The following is a 26,197-nucleotide window of genomic DNA, read 5'->3' on the forward strand; positions in this document are numbered from 1 at the left end:
CACAGCAGACAAAGGGACAAGTGCACAGTTGAACTGCAGTGATTTCCTGGGCTGCTAATTCCCTCTGTGGTTTGGCAGTGCCCAAAATGCTGCTGGAAATGGAGCAGGTAAGGCTCTGCATATTTGCCACACTTTGGTTACAAAATCAAGAGAAAAGCAAACAAGGAGGAGAGAGGGAGACTTAATTATGTGTTAGTCTCTGTGAATTACAGCCTGAAAGGTTAATTTAATGAGTGGTCCATTTAATTGCCCAGGGATGCATAATGCTTAAGTGACTCTGATCTAGACAACAGTGCAATTCTTATTGTTAATCATAGTGTTTCACAAAGTGGATGTAACAATAATAAAAAAATTGAAAGTATAGGTAGAACACTACAGAACTTGAGGTAAATATTTGAGGGAAAAATATATAATGAAAATACAAAAACTACATATAAGTTAACTTATTCTGGTGACAAAGATAGTAAGTTATTTTACAGACTGATTTATGATGATAGCTTGAGATTTTAGTGTTCATGCTTTTGCTCTTTTTCTCTTGTTCTGAGCCTGGAAGACCAAGTTTTAATTTCTCCATCATGCTTTTTGTTAAAATGCACAGGGAGCTCTTCCAAGCAGTGTTGGGAGGAGATGGTGGGACATCAGGTGTACTAGGAGTTCTTATCTCCATGCTGCTAAACAGTTTGGTATTTCTTTGAAGATTCTTATTTTTATTTCAAGTTCTCAATTACTGATATTTTGAAATAGAATTCTAAGGTTAATGGAAGGCAATTAAATGTGGATAGTTTGTTACAGGGGGAAAAAAGGAGCATCTGTATTTCATGAAGGCCGAAACTGGCTGAAGTGGTTTTTTAAAGGACAAGAAGGTGTATATATGTAAATGCTAGCTGTTTGTCATAAAGGTAATTTACAATATTCTATAAAGTTTTAATATTATTAAACTTTGGTAGACTTTTCTGGTCTTCTTCCTTGAGTATTTCCAATTAAAACTATTTTAATGAAGTTAAGTTGGAATAAATTCATTGGCATAGATACAAGTGTGAAGTAGCTACAGTGAGTTTTAGCGAGTTGTTTTTATGCATCTACTTGACTTCTCTTGCTAGGCACAGTCTCTGCCTTTGTGGGTCAGAAATGGTACAGTAGCACTTTGTATACAGTATCCTGTTACCTTCAAAACTTTGAGTTGAAAAAGAAATCAAATCTGTCACCTTGTAAGCATGTAATGATACATACAGGAGCAGTACTGTAAGCAGTGATTGCTCTCAAAAACGACCTCTCCTTCTCTGGGATTTACCAGTTGCTTTTACATCAAACTCTGGATAAAAGCAATTTGGAAATGCTTCTTTTTCTCCACTCTAAAACGCGGTATTAAGTAATTTTTAGTGAATATGTGACAGAACTATATGCAGGATCAGAAGATATTTTGGTGTAATTCTGAAGTTCCACTTTATTTGTTTACAAATGAGGACTCACAATAGAAAGTTGACAGTTTCAATAGGGGAAGCGTGGTCAGATGTTAAAGCGCACCGCAGTGACTTTTGTTACTGTTTAAAGCACCATGAAGGCGAGAAGAGGAGCTGGTCCTGCAGGTAAGGCGGTGTGCCGGGAGCACCGGGCCCCTCTGCTCCCCTTCTCCCCCGAGGCCAGGAGTGTTGGGGTGGCTGTGGCTCTGTACCCCGGGGAGGGGCTGGCCACGGTCCCTCACGGCACCCCGGGCCCTGCCGGTCCCTCATGCCCCCTCACGGCCCGCCGGGTCCCCCCACCCTGCCTGTCCCGCGGGGGCGCTCCTGCCCCTTTAAATGCCCGTCCTGGCCCCGCCCCCTCCGGCGCGCCCCGCCAATGAGCGCGCGGCGGCGGAGGCGCGTGCGTGGGGCGCGGGCGCCCCCTGTGGCGCGGCGCTGGGCAGGGCGCGGCGCTTCCCTCGCGCAGCGCCGGGAGCCGCGGGCGCGCAGCGCGCCAGGCCCGGCCCGGCCCCGCCATGGTGGGCCGGGAGAAGGAGCTCAGGATCCGCTTCGTGCCGGGACGCTGCGAGCTCGTGGAGGTGAGGGCGGAGGGGCCGGCAGCCCGCCGCGGGGCCGCTGTGCGGCGCGGGGCCGGGCGGGCAGGCCCGGAGCGCTGACGCGTTGGCGGCGGGGCCGGGCGCGGGGGGCCGCGGCCGCCGGGAGAGCGCCCGGAGGGGCCGCGGGTGCCTGGGGTCTCCGGGAGCCGGGGCGTGTTGTATCCGCACGGAACGGCCCCGGGACTGTGCGGGCAGCCCGCCGCGCTCGGGGGTCGCGGCGCCGCTCGGGGCGGGCCGAGGCTCAGGCAGGGCTCGGTGTTAGAGGCCGTGTGCGGCGGCTCCGCGGACCGACCCCTCCGCTGTCCCGGGCGGGTCCGTGCTGACCCACAGGTGTACGGGAGCTGCCGCAGCGAGGAGGACTGGGCGTGTAGGGCAGGGCAGAACAACTTCTGGCAACACGAATGTAGGTTCACCTGTCATTCCGAGCCTTCGGAGAGCTCCAGGCTTTGCCTTTTGCTTTCTGTGGCTGCAGGGCATGTCGGAGCTGAGAGAGCTCAGTCTCGCCTTCCCTTCCCTGTAGTGACTCGTATCTCATCGGATCTTTTACAATCTTTTTACACTAGTAAAAGATTTGCTTCCGGGTTTTGGTAGCTATTCCTTAAAATTGGCGTTTTCAGTTCATTATGATTTTCTAAAAAAAAAATATAAAGCTTAAAAAACTTTATGAAAAACTTTAAAAGTGCCCGGCTTTGGTTTTCAACTTGAAATGCATCATGTTTTGTTCTTGTTATAAATTATGCTGTTATTTTATATTTTGATAGTGTCTGCAAAGTGATCTGGCGTCTCATAAATGCTATTTTTAAATCTAGTAATGTTGTGACTTGTTTACGTGAATTGAGACTTCTAAACACAATAGTTTTTTGTTGATCGTGGTTAATGTGGACACCATATAACATTAAATGAGATGGCTCAAAATTGCATGTTTCAGTAGTGTTAGAGGACCATAGAAATGCTGCTGCAGTAGTACAGAAGAAAATCGTAGTTGCATGTTCTTGCTCATGCTGTTCTGAGAAGCCTGGGTTGCCTTAAAAATAGTAAACCAGCTTGTCTTGTCAGGTAAAATTTAAGAATAAAAGTTGCTTTTTGAAATGTCACTTGTTGTAGTCTGTCATTTTCAGGCAACTGTCCAGATGTAAATTATTAATTTTCATCTAGTATTAATGGGAATAAATCTGCCTTCATATGGTGATTGAGAGTTGAGAAAAATTCATGCACTGTGCTGGGGACTTGGAAAAATTGTTTTGGGTAGGCTGTTTCCATCATTACCCATATGGAACGAAAGCTTTGTAACTGCAAGGGTGAAAGACAGTAATTTGGGAGTGATTGCTGTGGCTTCCTGTGCTGCAATCAAAAAACAGCAGTCTAGTACAATGCTTAGAAATTACTGGGGTATTGAGATTGCATAGCAGAAAGCATTCTGTGATGTACAGAATTATAGTAATTTGTCACAGATTGTCCTTGTGTGTAAAGTGGTCAGGAAATCAAAGATTTGTGGGTTCTACACACCCAAAGTTTTTTCTGCACAGGCATGGTAAAGATATGCTTTCATTTTTGTTTTTAGCAGGCAGTTTTTGGGTTTAGTCATGGTGGAAACAGAAGGAAGGCATTAAAGGAAAGTAAAGATTGCAGAGACAGACACAGATCTTGTGTTTGCTGTCTTGAAAACTTCATCCCATCCCTTGCTAGAAAATGAAGTTCATGTGTGCTGATGTTCACAGCTGTCCCAAGTACCAAAATGTGCAGGAGCTGAAGTACAGCTTTAGTCTGTTGTATAGATTGAGAGCTGAATTGTCAAATTGCTTCTAGATGCATTTTGTAAAATTGACAAGAGATCTGTATTTCAGTTTTGCTTATTATTAGACTATTGTGTTGAATAACAATGAATTACCCTTCTATTTAATAATAAAATTCAAGATAATAATTACTACGGTAAGTTAAATTGTATCGCTGCAGCTTCTAACAGGCACAGTCTATCCAGAATTATTTGCTGTAGGATTTGGGCCCTATATGTTACATCTTTTGGGTCCATTTCCTAAAGAAGTTAGTTCCCTCCTTTCAGATTGCACAAAGTTACCAGCTTTTGAATGAATTTAAAATTCTATCTCCACTAGTGGTTTGGATTGTTGTAGAAGTAAATGAGTTTCTCACTAAAGTTTTGTTTTCATTACCTTTGAATATACGGGTAAATAGTTGGCTGGCTGCAGTGCTGTCCTCACAGGTGTTGGTGTTGAATGAGGAGCTCCAAAAGACTCAGGAGAAGCCTTTTTTAATACAGTAGCCTCTGACTGTAATTTTGCATACTTTTCAAGAAAAAAAAACAATAAAAAATTCCAGTAGAAACAAAACTCTTCCTGTTGTCATTTCCCTAGGAAGATGTTGATATTCCCAGTAGGAGAGTTTTGATCACTGGTGCTACGGGACTTCTTGGCAGAGCTGTGTTTAAAGAATTCAATGAAAATAACTGGAACACAGTTGGTTGTGGATACAGGAGAGCTCAGCCCAGATTTGAACATGTTAATCTTCTGGACTGCATTGCAGTTCATGACATTATCCATGATTTTCAGGTATGTTTCTGGAGTATAAAGAGGATGGGAGGGGTACATTATGAGTGCTGTAGTCAGCTGTTGGTGCCGCTGAGTTCTGGGGCAGGAGCGGGGCTGGTGCTTTGGCAGAGCTCTGACACAGGTGTGTGTTCTGCCCCACCCAGAGCAGAGCTTTGCTCTGTAGGTACACACAGCTCTGGGCTTTGCTGTGCTGGCCACAGGCAGGCTGCAGGCACAGCTGTGCATGCCAGAACGCTGCAAAGGAAAGGATACTTCTGAGTTATTCACTCAGTAAGGTGTCAATAGGCACTTCTGGGGAAGTGGAGGAATATTTAAACACAACAGCAGTGACTCTGTGTAGTGTGCAGTGTTCACTGTTTTTTCAGTCTGAGTGCCAAGAGGAATATATAAAACCTGAAATACACTATCCAGAGTGCCATTCTACAGAATAGTAAATATCATCTTAGTAATCTGCAAATGTAAAGTAAGCCATGCGTAAATAGCTTAGTAAAAATTTTCAGTACCCTTGTGTGTGTGAGAGGTCTATCTTATATTAATATATATTTTACTGTACAGAGTTAAAAAGAAAAAAATCCCCACAACTTCGAAGTTGCTGTAAGAATGAAGTTACTGAAGACCATAATTACACAATTAATGATAAATGTTTTTCCTATCTGTAAACAGCATGATTTTATTATAAAATGTTAGTAAGGAAAAGGTGTTCCTCAGAATGACAGAATTAAAAATAACAATGGTGTTTTTATTACTTAGTTTTGCTTGAGGGGTCTCATCGCTAGAGTTAGGGTGCAACTGCCGTCTCTTGACATGTTGGTTGTTTAAAATTAGTCTTTAATTTCCAGCCTCATGTTATAGTGCACTGTGCTGCTGAGAGAAGGCCAGATGTTGTAGAAGGTCAACCAGATGCTGCTTCTCAGCTCAATGTGGCTGCTTCAGCAAACTTAGCAAAGGAGGCAGGTAAGGAGACCTCATCTCATGGATTTGTGTCTGGTCAAAATCCTGCATCTATTTGTACAGGGACATCAGTACACATAGTGCAAGTGTTAATATCACTTCTGCATCAGTGTGCTGCTGATCTGTTTTCCATAAGAGTACTTCACTCTGTGTAGGATGAGGGAACAGACAAAGCAGAAGGAATGAATGTGCATGGAAGATGAATCCTTGGGAGATTTAAGGGTCTATTGGGATTTCAAAGAAGGCATGAATTAATATAAATTACCTATAAACATTTTCTTCCTAGCTGGAGTTGGAGCATTTCTGATCTACATTAGTACAGACTATGTATTTGATGGAACAAGCCCTCCATATAAAGAGACTGATGTACCAAATCCCCTGAATTTATATGGTAAAACCAAACTGGAGGGTGAAAAGGCAGTTCTGGAAAACAATGAAGGTAAGACACTCAATGAAGGTAAAGACACTCAATCAAAAAAACTGTATTTTTAATACAGACTTTCTATTTTTTTCGATTTTTACTTAGTTATATGTTAGCTTAGTAGACTCCTAAGTCAACAATGAAGTTGCAAAACCACGGAAGCAAGTTTCAGAGAAGAATGTGATTAGGAGTGGTCTCCTTCCTCATGAGCAATTCCTCTTGCTTATATCTTGACTAAAGCTTTTATTTCTCACCTGTTCCAGTCTTCATTCATGTTATTTGTCTCTCCCTGATGGACATTCATAAGCCTTTGTCTATTGTGAATCTGCTGTTCCTAAGGAAAAACAATATACTTCATTCAATATATAGCTGCAGTAATTTATGGGGATGCATTGCAAGTGTTGTCAATGTATGTTTACTTAAAAGGAAAACCAGACCTGTGATTCAGTAATAATACAGCTCAAATCAACCTGGAGTCTTGTTACTCTTTGGGTTTTGCTGTATTATGTATACCAACAGGCCACCCATTTTGGTTTTACTCACCTGCACACATCAGATTCCTGCTTGTAACACTTTCTAACAGGTTAATAACATACTTATGGTTTTAAACAATGAGATTTTTTAAAAATTTGCTTACATCTTAATGAAAATTTGGCACACAAAATATACAAACATAATTTCTAAAATTATACTTCAGGGAAAAGAGCATGTTATCTTTAATTGAAGCTTTATTTCTTGTAAAAAAAAAAATCTCATTTAAGTAAAAATAAATTTAAATGAGAAGTTTTTCACTCCACCTCTAGATTAAATACCATCTCCAGATTTGACTGTGATGCTGTTTGCTCCCTATTCTAGACTGGCAATGAAGATAAGACTTTACCAAATCCATGGACATGTGGGTATCTTGCTAGACCCTTCCCCCAGCTCAGCACTGCAGTTTGGTTTTGTAACCTTTTGGAGCAGGATCTGTCAGGCAGCAGTGGGTTGTAGCAGTGGTATTATTAACAGGAGGATTGTTGAGGTGGTGCCGAGTGAAGAATTTGAAAATATGAGTTCTCTTGATTCATACAAATACAAGTGTTTTCCATGTACTGGTGTTCCAACCTCTGATTTGCTGATATGGTGTAGATAGACTTCCACTGGTCAAATCTATAGCTGTGTGAAGAACTGCCCTGTCCATTTCTGCTGTAAAATGCAAAAATCTCCAGTAAGTGGTTTTAACATTTTTTTAAAAAGATATTTTACTTTGCTTAGAAGGGAATACATGCTTATATATGATGTATTAAGTCATGCTTACAGAACTACAAAGTGTCAGGAGGTCCTCAGAGCTGTTAGTCATGAGGCTGATCCTCTCCACGTTTCAGAGAGCTGAGAATGAAAGGAAGGCAACTGTCTTCTCAAAGAATTAACATTTTTAAAGCAGTTTAAACATGGATGTTTCAACTAGTATTTAAAGAGAGGAAAAGCATGTCTGCTGAGTGACCAAATAATTGCATCTAGATCAGCAGGAAATCGGTGTCATGTTCGGTACCTATTTGTTTTTCTTGACTAAGTACTTATTCTAGTTTGCTTTTCTGTGAGAATTATTTGTGTTAGCTTTTTCTGTTTGTCTCTCTAGTAGCTATAGCATTTTCTTCCAAGTATATTAAGAATGGCAATTTTTTGATGACTTCAGCTTCTAATTTCAGGTCCAATTTTTTTGTTTTCTCTTTCAGCAAAACTGTTACTTTTAAGTAATTTGTCATAGCCTTGGATTTCTCCTCAGTGGCTTTTTGAGTCTTCATGAGAGAGATAGACTAGTATGATGTATTCCATCATAAAATATGCTTCTCTTTGCATTTTGTTAATTTCTCAAATCACTGTCCTGGAATCTAACATTGTTTACTATTGTGTTCTGTGAACCTATTCCTTATTTGTCAAGTTTAATTTATTTCAAGGTTCATGTCTTTTTTTTTTTTTTTCTGGAAAATAATATACTCCTTTTTACAGGAGGCTTCTGCATGATGGGTGCAGTTTATGTCTGAATATGATGACCTGTAATTGGTGGGAATTTTTCTCCTTGCTCTTATCCAATGAGGATGGGGAGGGCTAGAGTAACTGCACAGAGTAGTCGGGGGTTTTAATTTTTTAATTTTTGTTCTAACACAAACAAGCATCTTTATGCAATTAATGAAAGCTTGTTAACTTTCTGGAAATCAATGGCATAAATGAAAAAAAAGAATAATAATACAATAATGTCTATAACCTTAGTGTTTATAAACTGGTTTTGATATAAATTAAAATTATATTCCATAAGCTAACATACTGCTTGCATTTTATTTGTGATTTGTAGATGCTTAATATGATCAGCATATTTCATACCACTTCCACTTTTCAGATTGTGCTGTAACATTAGTACTCACCCATGACCTAATATATTATCTCTTTTAGAAACTGCAGTGCTTAGGATTCCTGTCTTGTATGGAGAGGTGGAAAGACTGGAGGAAAGTGCTGTGACAGTTATGTTTGATAAAGTGCAGTTCAGTAATAAATCTGCCAACATGGACCACTGGCAGCAGAGATTTCCTACCAATGTCAAGGATGTAGCAGCTGTTTGCAGACAACTAGCAGAGAAGAGAATGCTGGTAAGAATGGCAAGAAGTGAGCCTCTGCAAAGGGAAAATAGTTGGAGTTCTCAGCTTTGCTTCTGAGCAACTGAGAACTGCACAACCTCTGGGTTATTTGCGTTTTTGGAATGCTGGGAAGGAGGAAAGAACTGGCTGTAATACTACAGGATCTGTGCATGACTGTGAGGGTATTGTGGTCTTTGAAACAAAAATGGTTGAAGGGATCAGACAACCTTCTGGAAGTTCTCGTGTCTCCTGGTATAGAGAATTAGAAATGCTGAACTTACTCTGGTATGCCTTTTACATATTGCTGGTTTGAAGTAAAAAATCCTAGTGGTTGAATGTAGTTCTCAAAGCTGCCACTGTTCATTGTATTAACAACACTGAAGTGGCCAAACAATGTGTCTGGGCTGAAGTACTTCCTTGTGTTTGTTCACCACAGCACCTTCGATTACCATCTTTGCAAGGTAACAGAACCAAACAACAAACAGCCATGGTTTTCACATGGTAGCTTTGAAAACACGGACTGGACTAGTACAGGGTTTGCAGTTTAACATGCAGAATGTGTGTGATGCCTTTTGACTTTGTTTTTGAGTAAGTGAACATCGCAGAACAGCTGAGTTCCTCCTCCCCAGCTCTTTGAATTTGCTTGGTTGGTGGGCAGCTCCTTTTCCTTCTCCACAAACTGCCTGTGAGGTCAGATCAGATGGAAGTAACACCAGTTTCCAGTCTCAGTTCCTGATCAGGTGTTCTCTGAAAGGGTACAGATTTTTCTAGAACATCACTGAGGTGCTGGAAGATGCCTTTTGAGATAGGGTCTTGCTGGATGCTGATTCTGCCCAGTTCTTGCACAGGAATTAGCCTGAGGGCCAGCTGAATGCTTCCTTTAATCTGTGTTTCCTCTTTCTTCTCTAGGACCCATCAATAAAAGGAACCTTTCACTGGTCTGGCAATGAGCAGATGACTAAATATGAGATGGCCTGTGCAATTGCAGATGCTTTCAACCTTCCCAGCAGCCACTTGAGACCAGTAAGTGATGTGTTGTTGGACCTGTAGGCAGACAGATGTGCCTGATCATTGCAAGTAGCAGGTTTCCCAGTGGCTGTACAAGTGAGCTTCCTCTTCAGGACAGGCTCTGCATGTCCAGCATAGTAGCTCTGTTGCTGAGTGGGGCTGGCTGATATCAAGCTCAGGAAAAAACCAGCTGCTTTGACCTGCTGAATTAGGAAAATTACACAGTCAGTCAGACACCAGTTTCCCAGTCTGTAGTGTAATGGTATTTCTGCAGAACGGTTCCCCTTAGTCACAAGCAAATCTGTACTTTCACGTTAGATTGATAGAACATAAACTTGAAGATAGGGCTTTGTAATGCAATGTCCAGATTTATTTCTGAGTACATGCACTTAAGATCTGCAAATTATTTTTGCTTTGCTTAAAACACCTGTCCTGCAGTTTTATTGATACTTGAGACTACTCTTAAAGGCATACTGGTAATGTGATGGGCATATAACGTGTCAAGAAGATTTTACCTATGTACAAAATAAATTCTGAGGATTCAGAATTGGTCAACACTGGAACTGAAACGTGACTTGGAAGAAAAACACTGGAGAACACGTAGTCTTAATTTTTTCTGCCCAACTCTATTTCTCTTCAAGACATGGTTGTCTTCATATTGATCAAAACATAGTTCTGTTTACATTCTGGAGCATTCGTTACCTTGTGATGATAATCACAGAGTGAAAATATGAAAAAAATGTTGAAAAACACAAATAGTAGCAGTAAAGAGAGTGAGAAAAATTTGCCTTAAGACAGTTCACATGGCATAATGAGTTGAAATAAAGTTAACTATAAAAAAAGCAAATAGCAAAAAAAATCCAAACCAAAAAAAAACCCAAAAAATAGAAGAGAGGAGGCAACCATACCTGTATAGAAAGCTGTGAAGAAAAAGTTCTAATGTACATGTACAAGAATTTTTCTGTCACTTCTGTTTACTTATTGGTGTGGGTGGTTTTTTTTGTCTCCTGTTTGTTTTTAGATTACTGATAGTCCAGTTGTGGGTGCTCTTCGTCCAAAGAATGCTCAGCTGGACTGCTCCAAGTTGGAGATGCTGGGGATAGGTCAGAGAACACCATTTCGAGCTGGGATCAGAGAGTCACTTTGGCCTTTCCTTGTTGACAAGAGATGGAGACAGACAGTCTTCCATTAGTTTGTAACTTTTTTAGTAAAAGTATGGTATGTGGCACTTTTTTAAAAGAAAAAAATAGTTTTGTATGAGTGTTCTTAAATTGTGACATTTATGAGCTTTCATTTAATTGGGTAAACAAATGGTCTTGCACTAGTGAAACTTAGCCTAAAAAAAGTTCAGTGACAAAAACTGAGCCTATTTGATGTCATGGATTTTTTCCTTCCATTTCTACCAGTCTATCTTGATATCTCTTCTTGGTGCATTGAGGTTCTTAGTAATGAGTACTGTGAGATGCTAAGAATGACTCAGATCACTTGCTGACTTACTTTTGGCTGAAATATGTTGTTGATGCTTAAGGTCTGTGCCATTGTTGTATATACCATTTCTCGTCATTAAAAGACATGGTCAGTTACTTTATCACCAAAAATCTGAGGTTCTTGTTTTTAATTTCTGAAGATGGTGTTCTTAGGGAGGTAAGCTGAATTAGGAATCCTTAAATGTTTTGCTTGAGCTCTGATCAAAATGTTTTTTTAAAAAGTGAAACTTTATTTTTGCAATTATCAAGTGTACTTTTTATGCTTGAAATATTTTCAGAATGTTCTGTAAATTGAATGCCTGCAGCTTTGTATTTGTACAGTAAGTTGTATGCATTTGTTTAATGGTGACTTATAAAAGCTAGGGGGAGGATGGGGACAACGGGCAACCAGTAATTTTGACCTGGGTTTTTTTGGGTGAGGGATTGGAGTTGAAGGATTTTTTTTTTTCCTGGGTAGTTGGTTGTTTTTTGTATGAAAGCACAAAATATCTTCATCCTTCTCTTCCCTTTTTGGGGACAGCATTTGCAACTTGTTATTAGTGGAAGATGTTTGTTAGTACATGGGAGATGGAGAGGCAGGGTGTTCAATAATTGGTGGCACTGCAGCAGCCTTTGCACAGTCTGTCAGACTTGGCACTGTTGCAGCTTGTTGTGGAACAGCAAAATGTGTGTGCTGAAGGTTTGCAGCATAATAAAACTAATATAAGACAGTCTTTAAAGCTGGACTCAATAACCAGGTAATGTAGAGGAAGAACACTGTAAAACTTCACTTCCTTTTGAAGTTGTAGAATCAACAATATGAATGTTTTGATATTGCTAGCAGATTATTAGTAAAGCTAGTAAAAAGTCCAGTTGGATGATTCATTATTTTTCTGAGGCTGAAATGAAAGGGAAGGGAAAGATGTTCAGATTTATTTTTTTTAAGTGTGTGGGGGAGACATGCAAAAATAGACCATCAAAGGTCTTGTAAGGGTCAGCTTCACATCAGTCATTTCATTTCAACTGGCATATGCTAAGCATTCATAATCCCAGTTTGTTTTAATCTGAAGTCCTGATACACACATGGTAACCTGTCTCCAAAATTACAATAAATATATATTGCCAGCATGAGAAACAGTCGTTGATTCTTTCTTTACCATCAGGATTTGTTTGTCTGAATCAGAAATGTTTGCAATTCTTTTTAAAATCTGTGTGCCCTTTCAGCGTTGGGGTTTTTTTCCCTTTTTAATTCAATAATTATTTCCAGACTCGGATTAGATTGGATCAGTTTCTCTGTCAGTGTCACTGCCTTGGAGATGTGATAAATGTACACACAAAAGATAGAGAATGTGTTGAAAATATGAGCCCTGAAACATCTTGGGCCTCAGAGCTGGATCAGCAAGATTCTATGTCCCTTCCCCTTGCAGAGAGAAGTTTGACTAGGAAGATAAAAAGAATGACTTCTCTGCCAAAGATAAAAGACCTAAGTGAGATGAGTTGGGCAGGACAAAATTGAAATATTTGAACTTTTTTTCCACATTGAGCAAATAAGTCCCACTGTCCAGTTACAGCTTGTCAGAGGGAATCCATGTCCTCAGTATCCCCCTTGGAGACTGCAGTCTTGAGGCATTTTGCTACTGGACAGACACTTTGGATGACATTTCCCTTCTTTGGTTATAGAAATGTAAGACAGCACCTATAAATATTGCAGGAGGCAGGGAACTAACACTGTGTAACTAACATCTTCCAATCACTTTAAAGATGTGTTGCTGTTGAACTTGTCATACTCTTCCCTCCTTGCTTCTGGCTCTGTGACACTGGAGGTGTTTGTGTTCATCCACAAGGGCCCAGGAATGGTTTCACCTTTTAGGGTGAAAACCATTGTGATTGTATGAGACACAGTCTTGGTGTTGGGAGGAAAGAATGACCTCTTTTTACAGAAGCAGTGCCAATTTCTGCCAGGGTAGTGATTGTGGAAGTATGGCAATACAGAATGCTGCTTGAGTCCTCATTCAAGGGTTGTTAGAGGTTTGTATTCATTTATTCATTGCTGTCTGTCAGCAGTGGGCATAAAGGAAGAGAAGTCACTGGTTTTAAAGTCTCATTTTCAGTTCAAGCGGCGATTCTGTCAAAGCCCAGCGAAGCAGGAGCTGGTGTGTCTCAAACACTGACAGCTGGATGGCTGCGCAGCCAGCCAAAAACTGGTGCTGTCTGGTGAAGGGGCCATACAGGGCCTGCCTGGGCAGCACTTTCCTGGGACAAACATCCTTGTTCAGGCTGCTGGACATCAGCACAACACATAGAGCACAAGCACAGGAGTGTGGTCCAGAAGTGGGTGTACATTTTTGAAAAAGACCCCAAAGCTCTCTGACCCGTTTCCAGAATGGTTTAGAAGAAGGGACTGCAGGATAACTGATGTGCATAGAAAATGATAAACTCATCTCTAGCGCAGGGAAAACTTACCTAGAGAAAGGTATCCCTGCCAAGCCCGGGACCCTGGGCACATCAGCTGGATCAGCACTGGAGATCTCTTTTTCTCCCTTTCTTCCTCTCTGTCCCTATTTAAATCATCTCTTCCTCTTTCTCTCTTTCCTTTCACCCTACTCCTTTACGTGAAACCCCCTGCCATGTGCTTATTTAGGAGGTCAGGGATGAACTGGTATCAATTTCCATGCCAAGTGTATAATTCACTAATAAAACTTAACTTTTGCAGACCCTCTGACTGTTGTCATCCTTTACAACCATGAGTGCATCTTTTGAGGAAATTTCTTGGTCGTTTTGGAAGCACAAGTGTAAGAAGTGTTTGCTTTTCAGTAGAAACTCTGTGGAAGTGCCAGTGATGTAATCTCCAAGGACTTTTGTGCAGAGCTAGAATTTGAAGCCCATTAGAATTACAAAGCAAATTGTTGCCAATTTTATGGTTGTTTTGCAGTTTTTATTAGTTTTTGCTTTTAAGGTTTAAACCTTTAAGGTTGCATTCTAAATTTCCAATTTGCTAATAGACAAATTCCCAATTTGCTAAAGGATTTTCCAGACAAAGTAAAAAGGAAAAATGTAAATGTATTAACTGACATAGCTGGATTCTAGAGTGCTAGATTGTCTTCAATTCCAGAATTTAATATTTTCTCTGTAAAAACTGAAAGAAAAAATTGTCATAGCTCTAGATGTCTACTTTTCTTTAGTACTCTGGGATTCATGGTTTATGGAGTGAAAGCAAAACAGGAAAATCAGATGATGCTTCAAATCTTTTTGGTTAGTAAGAGCCACATTTTTGGAAATTTACATTAAAGTCTCTAGGAAAACCTCAGCTCAAACCAACCTCTTAGTGTCTCTCACTTCTCTGTGTTATACAGTAGATTTCAAATAAAAGCAGGTTGACGGAAGTTGGTGACGTTTCTGATCACACAGGGAATTCTGAGTCACAAAATGTCATTTTGGCATTTTTCCATCTGCCAAGTGGCCAATGCACCTGTCAGTTGCTCACTAAATTACTGCAGCTGAAGGAAGGCAGAAGCAAAGTGCACCAAATGCTGCACCCTGATCAAAAAGGGAGGACATTCTGATCTCCACCTCCCTGGGCTGCAGGACACTCAGTGGTACTACACTGGTGTGCCAAGTTTCAGCTGGCTTAGGAGGCAGCTGGAGCAGCAGCTTCCTTCCCACACCCACCATGGGCCTTTGGGAAAGATGTTTCAAAGGCTGTTGTGAATTACAGGGACTGCAACTGAATCTGTGAAGAAAAGCTTCATTAAAAAATAATTCCTCAGGATGAAGTTCTTCTGTGTGCTGAAGTTCATAAGAAACAGCTGAAATAATTCAGTCAGCCTTGCCAGACATCACCCCCCATAACATCATGTACATACATAAGCCTTTATCTCAGCACACTGAATTCAAGTTCTGCCACAGAGGCAAATATGGGTATAGGAATTAGGACAGTTGGCTGAAACCAATTTTTCAGTGATTAATACAAGGAGAAATAAGCCTGTTAGGGAGGATTCCCCTGCTGGCACCCCTCAGACTGCCCAGTATGTGTCTGAAGGGGCTGTATGTCTCTCCAGGAGGCTCAGGAAGCACCTGCTTGTGGAGAGCAGGATGGCAGCAGGGGAACACCTCCTGCTCCAAAGCACCTGGAGGTACCTGCAGGAGGTACCTGCAGAGCTGTGACCTGTGCCTTTGGGGCACATGGCAGAGCAGGTGACATCATCTCCAATGATATCAGTCGTTTCTGCCCTAATGTACATGAGGCTGTTTTAAATTAAACCACTAATGACACATTATTCAGGTTTTAACCATTCTGATCCCACATACTCTGTAATTAAATTGAAACCGGATGTTCTTTTAAGTGGCACATTTTATTTAAGCTATTTGCTTCATGTGTTTACTTTACAACCAGTCACTCACATACAAAACTGCTTGTGCATCTAGCAATTACAGTATTACAGGGACCTAAATGAACTGTGTAACAAGATGAAAATATATAGCCTCTTACCATATCCACTGGTTTTGATGAGCTTTTGGACTTCAGAGATACATTAAATGGTAAGCTTAGTGCTGTCTTGAGGGTCCCTGAGTTGTAGCTTTGAGTTCAGGGAACTTGTGGCTTTGCAGTGGTGCTTGTTTACTTTATAACAACTTTATTCAGTTACTTGCCTCAACTAGTATTTAATTAAAACCTTAGAGAAGTGAGACTTCTGTCTGAAATGGCTTCTTTATAACCTGAAAGAGGTCTCTTGAGTGGGATTGACTGTTCAGTGACACTGACTTCCAAAATAATGACTGCTGTGTAATGTCATAGGGCATTTTCCAGCATGAAAAAATGTCATTAATAGGTATGGAGAAAGAAAAAATGTGTAGGCAGCAGGGATTAGGAATTACATTAAGAAAACTATTACAGAAAAGATTTCTCTCTGTGCTTAATGTTCCACTGATTTCAGTAGGGTTCCTTACCATGCTTACATTTAAGTACAGGATAAAACTCCAAGCATCAGTGCTTGGGAGTACCTTGATGAGAGGTGAATAAGGATACAGATTATGGACTTTCACACATTTTTAAGTTTTGATAGTACTCTGTTGGGGATACTGTAATTTAAACTGGTATCAAATCATGCAGCAGTTAAGTTCCAAGTCTTCACTGCAACGTAGGAACTGATGATGGCAGTGAGTGCAATCACAGGGGATGGGCCGGATAAAATCCCCAAAGCACTGCTCCCACCCCAGCCCCAGTGACAATGCTGTACAAGAATGTGTGCAAATAGGGCTTACGCTACATTTTATAGGGCTGTTGTATTGATAGAAGGCAAAGGAGGAGCTAAGAGAGTTTGTAATTTTTACTTTAAAGAAATCTGAGAAAGCTAATTGCTCACAGTGCCTAAAAGTCAAGCAGAGACATTGAAGAAACACTGTATGGGAAACAGTCCCTTTAGACCAACACTCATGGCTCTGCTGTTTGAGCAGAGGGAACAGCCTGCACGGCCAGCAGTGGTGGGAATAGGCTCAGAGTCCTCCACGAGGGCCAACTTCCAGAAAAGACACATTTGGCAGGTATGTCCAGGAAAAGCTTCTTTGAAATTTTGATGTTGATGCACTTTTAACGCCTGGTACATAGAGATATCTTCTCACCTCCTACTTCACTCTTCTTCCCTCCACCAGCACTCCAGCACACAAATCTTTTTTAGTCATCAGCAGGAATTTTAATTGCTTGGAGTTTCTGATCCTCCTTTTTTAGACATATGCTAGATTTGCCTAGTATATTTGACACACAACTGGTTGTACTTGTTGCCACTGCCTCGTGGGAAGTTTCCAAAACAACTGAGTACTTAACAATTTCAAATAAAGGTTCTGTTCTTGCCTGTCTTGCCAGTTGATTCAGTTGGTATTTTTAACTCAAAAAGCAAAAGGTCTAATTTTCAGAATTACTGATCATCATCTAATAGCGAGTATTTTGCTCACTATTAGTCATGATTCTGAGTCATTAGAATATAGGTAAATCAGGGAGTACTTCTGAAAGTCCTGAGTGAAGGATGGACAAATAAAGCATGGGGGAAAAGGAGTCAAGGTTAAGGAATCCATTCAAAAAGAAGCTTGGATTTGTATACTAGTCCTAGCCACTTAGTTCTGTTTACCCAGGAAATATAAAAAGGTAGCACAAATATCCTACATAAGTTCAATTAGTTCAACAACTGCTCTGAAGAGCTCACCTCTAGGGCAAACACCTAAGAAAAATATTAGAAGGACAATTCCAACTGCACCAATTCTCCTGTGAAGAAAATTGACTCCTTCTCTTTAACAGCTGGAAGAAACAAATGGGATGGATCCATGACCTGGAGAGGTGGTGGAATGCACACTCAGCAAATCTGCAGATGGCACCAGATTGTGAGGGGCAGTTGCTATGCTCAAGGGCAAGGCTGCCATTCAGATAGCTCTGAACAGGGAACAGACACTGGCAGTAGTCTAAGTGAATTCACACATTTGGCCCATTATTCATGAGAAAGGCTGGAGAAATTCAAATTTTGGAAACTGGTGTAAGTGAGATGTTAAAAGGTTTTATGATTTTGCTGGAGAAGACGGTCAATGACAAGTATTAAAAGCTGACAAGGCACAAGGTCAAGATGAATTATAAATTTCTATATTCTAGCAGGGGTGGGAAGAGAAGCTTTTTGAGCAGCAAATGCTTTGCAACAGTGGAGGTTCAAAAAATGAGTGTAGGTCTAAAGAACTGAAAATTAACAAATATGCCAAAAATGAAGAGGCTTCATTTTGCCCAAATTCAATTTGTGAAACAAGATGGCAGGAAGGGCAGAGTTTGTGAGTAGGAGAAGGGTCCAGATGAAAGCAGAACATATTCCTCTATGTGATATTCTGTATATTTTCTCAAAGTAGTCAATCTAAATTGTAAATCACTGGTCTAACAATACTTCTACTGTTTCTTGAAATAAAGGGCAATACAGAAACAAAGCCCAGTGGGTGACAGCAGTATTTTTTATCCCTCCCAGGTGTGTAAATATCAAAAAGACAATATGAAAAGCTGCTTGGTTCTCACAGGTGAAGTAGCTTCTGAGGACCTACAGCACCAGACATCCTGGGGACAGTCTCTGTTTAGCTAAAGGAAAAAGAAACAGGGACCAAGTCTGTGCATGACTGTTTCAAGTCTTTAGTGGATAGTTAGCTCCAACAAAAATGCAAAGGCAACAAATACTGGAAGAAAAAAAAGCATAGAGACACACTGAAAGGAGAAGATAACCAGTACCCATAAACAGAAGTTCTCCATCAAAATACATTAGTGTAAATGAAGATAGGCTTAACTCAGTAACTAAAATGTTAAAATGTGTAATATTAATCTTATCTTTTCATGCAAACAAGATGTAAACTCTGCAGCAGCAGTGCTTGTCTCAGCCTACACCAGGCCTGACACTCCCTGAGTAATGTTCACTTCAACCTGACTTCTAAAAGCACAAAAAGAGTATTACATATCCAGTCCATGCAAACTGGATGCACAATTCTAGTCTGAACCTTTACTTGTGCTTTTGATGTCCCCTCTCCTCATTATCTTCCATGCAATTAAGTGGGGAATTTTGTACAATGTACAATCTCCCTCCTGCTGAGAACTGTTCTCATTTGTTCACCAGGAGAAAAGTCCAGCTTCTTCAGCTTCCAGAAACCTGAGGTGACATGGGGCACTCCTGTAAGTGCCTGCATACCCCACAGATCTAGAGGATTCACTTCTGGAGGTTAATGTTAAACTAATGTAGAGGAAAAGAAAAGAAAGATTTAGAAACAGCAAGTCCAGACAAAAGGAAGTGAACTCTGAAAACACTGGCTCTGGGCCTTTCCCAACACACAGCAAAGGACTCTTATTTCCTCCTTTCTTTGCGTGAAGTTGAATGGAAGTTCAGCAAAATACCTTCGTACTCAGGCTTTCTTTTATTTCTATTTTAGTTATAGATGTTATATTATGATTGGTCTCTTTCTTGTTTGATTTTTGAAGAGGACTTCCAGTAGGAAGAGATAAAACACAGAAAGTTGAGAGTATGGAAATGAATGATTGCAAAGGCCAATGCAGGAAACAGAACAAATATTGAACAGATGTGAAAAATGCAAGCTCATGTTCTAAACAGTGGAGTGAAAGGCTCAGAGACATGATTTAGATCACCAGGTTACACTGCAGACACGTCAGGGCCCTGAGAGAGCCCCTGGCCTCTAGGCTAGATGAGATCACAGAAACAACTTAAAATGTTTCCCTTCTTGTGTCTTAATGGTGGCTGTTCTGACTTTTTCTTTCTAAAGTGTGTTATTTTACTGATAATTTATTAAGGGACAAAGCACAGCATTAGGCACCAGTGAGCATCTAATAGAAGCAGAAGGAGTAGAAGAAGATTGAGAACACTGCGGGCTTGTAAATCTGATCTCAGCAGCAGAAAATGCATGGAGAGCAATTATGCACACAGAACATTTAGATATATGTAATTGCTTAAGGGGAGTCAGCATGGATCCTGGAAAAGAAGATTAGGCAAGATAAATGTGCTTGGCAGCTCTGAGTAGGCAGGACAGCTAGAGTGGATATAATTTATCTGGATTATGGGGAGGAAGGGGAAAATTTCTTAATTCTGCATAAACTGAAAGATGACTCATTCTCCGAGTCCATAAACACAGCTCGAGAACAGAAAGCTGGTGGCCAGGGTTATGGCAGGTAGAGACAACAGGCATAAATATCATGTAACGCTTTTACAAAATTCCCCATCTGATTTTCAGAGACTGCCTCGTGAATCCCTGAGGCTTTGTGTTTCTCTCAGTTGTATTTAAGTAACCCCCAGTGGCTCTGGGCCTGTCCTAAAATAACCTGAGTCAGGGCAGCACTTTGTGTGGCAGAGGCTTGAGTCTGTACTCACCTGTGAATACCCACTGCCACAGAAGTTGGGGGTACAGGAAGGGGTCCAGCCTGCCATCAAGGACCCTGGCAGTATTTAAGTCACCCATTTTAAGATGTAGGAACCTCTTTTAATACCACACGTTGCATTAATTCAGGGGTGGAAAGCACTGGATCTAGGACAGCTCTCAGGGCCTCCAACTTCATTTTCATTTCCATCTCCAGTAGCCATTCTTATGATTTTGCTTTTAATCTACAGTGTTTTAGAACTTAGAGCAGAGCAAGGACATTTTCACTTTAGAATATACAGCTGAGCTGGAAACTCTTCACAGATTGGACTCCAGTGTGTTTTTCATGTCTCCAGTTGGAATGGTCATAGACACCCATCCATGGCACATTTATGGCCTTACTGCTGCTGCGCCACCACTTCAGAGCACGTATCCAGTGCTCCTCAGGAATCAAAACCAGCTGGAACTTCAAAACTCAGGTCATTTCAAAACCACCTATTTTTGTGAGCAGTGGGTTTCACAACTCCTTCTCACAGGTGTTTTGCATTAAGGGATTATTTTACTCTCCTGCTCCCTCCATCAGCCCAGACTCAGATCAGGTGAATAAAACCAAAAACATTCCTCAAGACTTCAGGTGAGGTTCGGGGCCATTATGTACTTGGCTGCAGCTGTGAGGGTTCTTAGTGCTTCAGGCGATGTGCATGAAACTGTGGATGAAGTTTCCAGGTGAAAGCTTCACCCCGGTTCCGGGGGATGCCGGGTCTGCGTTCCCGGTTTGGGGCGGTTTTTCCGCACCCGCGGTTCCGGGGGATGCCGGGGCTGCATTCCCACTTTGGGGCGGTTTTTCCGCACCCGCGGTGTGGGTTCCGGGGGATGCCGGGGCTGCGTTCCCGGTTTGGGGCGGTTTTTCCGCACGGTGCCGGTTCCGGGGGATGCCGGGGCTGCGTTCCCGGTTTGGGGCGGTTTTTGCGCACCCGCGGTGCCGGTTCCGGGGTTTGCCGGGGCTGCATTCCCGCTTTGGGGCGGTTTTTCCGCGCCCGCGGTTCCGGCTCCGTTCCGCGTTTGCCGCCGCTCCCGGCGCGGCTGCAGTTGCGCAGCGCGGCCGCCAGAGGGCGGCGCTGCCCGCGTCTCGCTCTCGGAGGCAGCGGGAGCTCGCGTTACAAATTTAAATGTTATTTATTTTATTATTTCTGTGTTTACATTGATGCAGGCGGCCAAGCAGCTGATTTATCTTCATTTGTCAGTTTGATGGATGCGCGCTAATTGCGTGAGTAGGGCGCTCGTCGCCCCGCCGATGTGCGGCTTGTACAACAGGTGATATTTAGTTGCCAGTGCACGTCACTTGCTGGATGCTACCTGCCAACCCTGTCATTAAGATTTCAGGTGTGTTTTTGTACGGGCAGAGTAAAATGGCTGGAGGCAATAGGATCATTTTTTGGAGGGGTGTGTGATAATGAGTTTACTTGCTCCTTTTATGCTGGATGGCTGAGAAGCAATAACAATGCCCGAAGTCTGAAAGTTTGTGTGCCATCAAGCGTGATGTTATACTGTAGTTTTCTCGACTGGTAAGAAAATCCTGAACACAATTGGTTTGGGGAGTTTTCTTGTAAAATATACTGTGGGGAAAAACTCTACAAGATTTAGTTTTGTTTATATAGCTTAAATATAAACAATCTCATTTTCATAATGTGTGAAATTTCTCTGGTTTAAATGGAGTGTTCATCTGCCTCGTCTGGAAGTGTCAGTTACTCATACATGATGACAGAAGTGCATTAATAAGGCAGTCAGGAACACAATGCCAGGGCCTTCACATTCTGTCTCTTGACACCCTGGAAATCCTAGTGTTTAGTTTTCACTTACTACAGCAGATTGTAAGTATTGAAAAGAAATGCACCTAATCCTGAAATGCACTTTTGACCCCTTGTCTTTGACCCTGACACGTGTTGACATTGGAAATTAAATTTTGGCAGTTTTGCTGTGTTCAGTAAAGGGAGGTTTGCAGAGGCAGACAGGAAATCCATTCCTACTCTGTAGATTTAGCACAAAAATGCCGAAAGCAAGCAACAAAGCAAGTTTGCTTTACTGGGAACAAACTCGCACCTTTGCTCTTTCAAAGATCCTGTTTACAAGTTAAAGCCATGGCTCAGACTGTCTTTCTTCTTAAACTACCAATCCATAGGTGCTGCCTGAAGGCACTTGCAAAGGAAAAGATCAGGAGATATCCTGCTGCTATCATGGTCTAACAGAAGCACTTGATGTTCTGAATACTGGATGATTGTGTTTCAGCAGTCTGAGAGCCTGGAGAGCTGAAGCTGAAATGGAGGCACAGGTGTGCTGTCACCAGCAAAGTGATTGTTCTGTGTAGCAAAACTCCAGCTGAAGTTTCCCAAACCAATACAAATCTTTCTGGCACAAAGTGTATTCCCAATAAGCCTATTAATGGGTTATATCATAAAAAGATTCTAAAAAGGTCAGTTGAAAGGACTCTTGGTGTTACCTTCCCAAAAGCTCTGCCCACACTTGGAACAGAGATGTGCTTGAAAGTGGTGTTGGGGCACAGCTTGAGCTCAGGTCCGGCTGTTCCATTAGCAGCCTGGCAAGAGCTTGGATGAAATTTAGAAACTATATTTTCTTCTTGGAAGAGGAGGGGAATGTTTTGAATTTTGTTAGAATTATACAAGGTGCTATGAGGCACAAGTAGCTTTTTTTAAAAAAAAAAAAATTATTTTTGTTTCCGTAATATGACTGGATTTGTGCTAAACATTTTGCTATGTTACAGGTCATGCATGACACAAAATTCATTGTGGATTGCTTCTAAGACTGTTGTCAGCATGGAATTCCTTCTCAGAATAGACCCAATCTGTATTTGGAGACTATGAAATAAAATCATTATAGATTGTGAAACAGGCCTAGCAATGAAAGTGTTATGAGAAAATGACAAGAAATTTCTCCTGTCACATGGTGGTTGTGAAAGTTAATGCACAGAAAAAAGAAAGCGATGAAGGAGTAAAGGTGTAGATTTGTTATGCTGGTGAGAAAATAAATGCAATAAGTTTGTAGTATACTTGGGAAGAAAACCCAAGTATTTTGGTGCCCAGTTCTGTGCCCAGTTTGCTGGCAATGACTAATTTCCATTTTGGCACTCTAACAATGTGGTACATGGAGGTGACTTGATAGGATGGCTGATAACTTGTCAGGCTTCCACTGGGCGCTGTTGTTGGCACAGTTTCTGGTGTGAAACTCCATTTAAAATAGAGAAACAGATATGTTAAAAAGAAGTAAAACTTCCTCCTTTTCCTTTCTATCCAGGAAATTGCTCTTAACACTTTTTCCAAACTGTTTCCTCCTTCCAGAAGATGTTTTTACAGACAGAGAAGTAGGCAGCATGGCGTAGTCAGGATACCAAACAGAAGAGAAGCTCCAAACTTTATATCCATGGGAGCTGCTGGCAGCTGCTTTTTACTTTGCATTACCTCTTGCTGGCTGGTTCTGCATCATCACTGCCTTACGTGGGTGTGTTTATTACATTCTCAGTTAGGACATGGCATTTTTTACTGGCAGTGAAAGATCACCTACAAATATAATGGAAATGTAAGGGTATTGTTACAATGCCTCACCTAAACATTTGCTCAAGAACAGGTGCCTTATCTTTAAAATCCTCTTGATGGCACTGAAGCCTTAGATATACACATCAGAGCCTTTTCTTTCGGGTACCAAATCCTATTATCTAGGTTAGCTCATCTGTATTCAAAAGATCAATGTTGCATTATTACAAAGATCCTTTCAAGTGTAAAAAGGATGGCACTTCATTACAGAAAGTAAAAGAAACTAATCAAACTTTCTTGGTGAAATCATTGACTTTTTATAGTAAAGGGCAAATTTAAGAATTTGAAAGTCCGAAATGTAAGAGTCTTACAGTTGAGGCTCTGTGCTGCTCTAACTTAAATCTTCTGTAGCACAGTCCTTGGATTTTCCTATAATCTGGAGAAGAAAGTGGTGTGATGTAACTCTCCTGATGGCTTCTGGCTAAGCCAAGTTGCCATTTGCCCTGCTGCAATCTGATATTCTGTGTTGCTTAGGAAGTGTCCAGCGTGCAAGGAGGGTCTTTATATGAGAGAATCTCTTTGCTGAGGAAGTTAGGTTGTGCCTTAGCAGATATTCGCCTAACCTGAAATCATAATGCGTTTGAGACCTTGTCTAAGATGTCTTTTAGCTTTGTGCAACTTGTCGTAACAATCAATCAGCTATTTCTCCCTTTTAGTAATGTTTAAATTGTTAAAGGACAGCACAGAGTTGTAGAGCTCCCTGGTTTATTTCTGATAGCCAGATCTCCTGTCTCATGTCTCTTGTAGCTTCCCAAATGCTTTGCTACAGGAATGGTTATTACTGCCTTACATTGCCTGAGGATAGATCCAGGTCACAGCTCAGACCACTGAACTTCCACTCCTCAGTGAGCTGGTGCTGGTCAGCAGCTCCTCTGTAAACACCTCACTGTCAGTATTGGTAACTACTTTTTTTTTAACTTTTGATTATTTCCTTGCCTGATTAGGTGACTTTTGTAGCTCACCAGCCATTGGTAGGCCTTGCCATTGAAAATGTTGCTCAGAATTCCCTTTTGTTGACTGAGTGCTCAGTTCATTTTCATGAATAAATCTCTAGCACCTGATCATCCACAGAAATGAATATAAATGGATTATGAATGCAGCCAAATCAAAATTCAGCTTTAGTTTGCATGCATATTCATGAATGTTTCTTCTCAGCACCTCCTTTCTCCCTGGAAACAGGCACGAGTGGAACTGCCAAAGGTCAGTGCAGTAGCAGATCTCATCAACACTTAAAGCAGATCAGTCCAACCAGCTTGTGCCAGTTTGCACTTTGAACTCTATTCCTGCTTCTCCATCACATCTCAAACAGTCATACACTTCCTTTGTGCAGGGAATACTGGGCTGGCTGTTTTGTGGTCAAGGTGAGGTGTTGGAGACTGCAACCCTGAAATAAATTGCAATTAACATGATATCTGATAATCCAACTACTCTGTCCTCAGTACTTCAAGTTAATGGTGGTTGCTGGAGGAAACTGAGCATAAAGTAGTATTCACCTTAAGGAGAGAAGGAAACATATTTCCTTATGTGTTAGGATGGGTTCACCTGGGGATTTCTTGAGGTGGGCTCAGTTGGTTGGAGCTGGTGTTAATGATGCTAAATGGGCTAAATCCCTGTGTGGGCCATTCACCTGAGCTGAGCTCAATGGTCCCTGTGGGTCCCTCAAACTGTGAGGGAATATCCTCACAGAATATCCTGGGATTTATGAAACAGCTGGTATTTGCTAGCAGAGGTGAGGTGCTGGATTAGATGAGCTCTTTATAGTTGTGGGGTTGTTAGGTTTTTTTCTCTTTCTGGAAATACTGGCAGCAAATACACTGCATAGGTTGTGCAAGTCTATCAAAGGGTAGAAATGTGTATTTGGGCTGGGGGCTCACTTTGTTAACTATGCCATTGGGGAAGATTTGTAAGAACACATAGAAAACCTAGTTAGTAATCATTAGATTATTTATGGGAAATAATGGAAGACCACAATAAACTAATTTATTTTCTTTAGAGGTGATTATATTTACAGATTGTACTGTGAACGTTATTATTATTGGGGGGTGTTTATATTTTATCTAGTTTGCTGAGGTCATGTAACAGTTCTGTTACACGTGTCCTTGGTACTGCTGCCCCAGAACAGAATGTACTAAAAATAAGAAATGGAAATATCTTACTTTTCTCCCCCATGGCTTCTATTTGCCATTTCTGTCACTTATTTTGCAGGTTTAGAGGATGCAGAACTGAAATCCTCTGCCATTTTACCGTGACTCAGGAAGGCTAAAGTAGACTGCACAAAGCTATCGAGCTGGATCACAAGCTCTTTTATAGGGATGTTTTCCTTACATTTCAGCATTTCATTTGCTCAGCAAATGTTCAGGTGTTGATTTCAAGGGAAACACTGTGCTTGAGCTAAAAAAGAACACAAATAAATGTGAATTGTATCTGTCCAGCATCAATGCATCAATCAAAATAGTCTTACTAATCTTCTGCAAGAATTTAGAGGAAAGCAAGTTTGTTTTTTTTTCTATAACCGTATGATATTGTTATCCATTCTTTATAGCATAGGATATGGCCCTATTTAAAAAAGTATGAAAAATATTTTCTGTGTTTTAGACATCATTTTATGACTTAGACAACTGATTTGTACAAAACCTAGTGAAG

General features: G+C 41.1%; 1 protein-coding gene across 2 annotated transcripts; it reads left to right on the forward strand.

Annotated features, from left to right (window-relative positions):
• On the forward strand, positions 1–12,213 carry MAT2B (methionine adenosyltransferase 2 non-catalytic beta subunit). 2 transcript variants are annotated; one of them, XM_072935433.1, is made up of 7 exons: positions 1–107; positions 4,426–4,620; positions 5,460–5,574; positions 5,858–6,010; positions 8,423–8,616; positions 9,514–9,627; positions 10,634–11,210. In XM_072935433.1, the coding sequence occupies exons 1-7, from the start codon at positions 87–89 to the stop codon at positions 10,802–10,804; spliced, it is 963 nt and encodes a 320-aa protein (XP_072791534.1). In that variant the 5' UTR covers positions 1–86; the 3' UTR covers positions 10,805–11,210. The 2 variants fall into 2 exon arrangements, with proteins under 2 accessions (XP_072791534.1, XP_030139605.1); XM_030283745.4 differs by lacking the exon at positions 1–107 and adding an exon at positions 1,865–2,038 and having other exon boundaries at positions 10,634–12,213.
• Positions 12,214–26,197: the final 13,984 nt, after the last annotated feature.

The sequence above is a fragment of the Taeniopygia guttata genome, chromosome 13 (assembly GCF_048771995.1).
Source record: "Taeniopygia guttata chromosome 13, bTaeGut7.mat, whole genome shotgun sequence".
Classification (NCBI taxonomy): Eukaryota; Metazoa; Chordata; class Aves; order Passeriformes; family Estrildidae; genus Taeniopygia; species Taeniopygia guttata.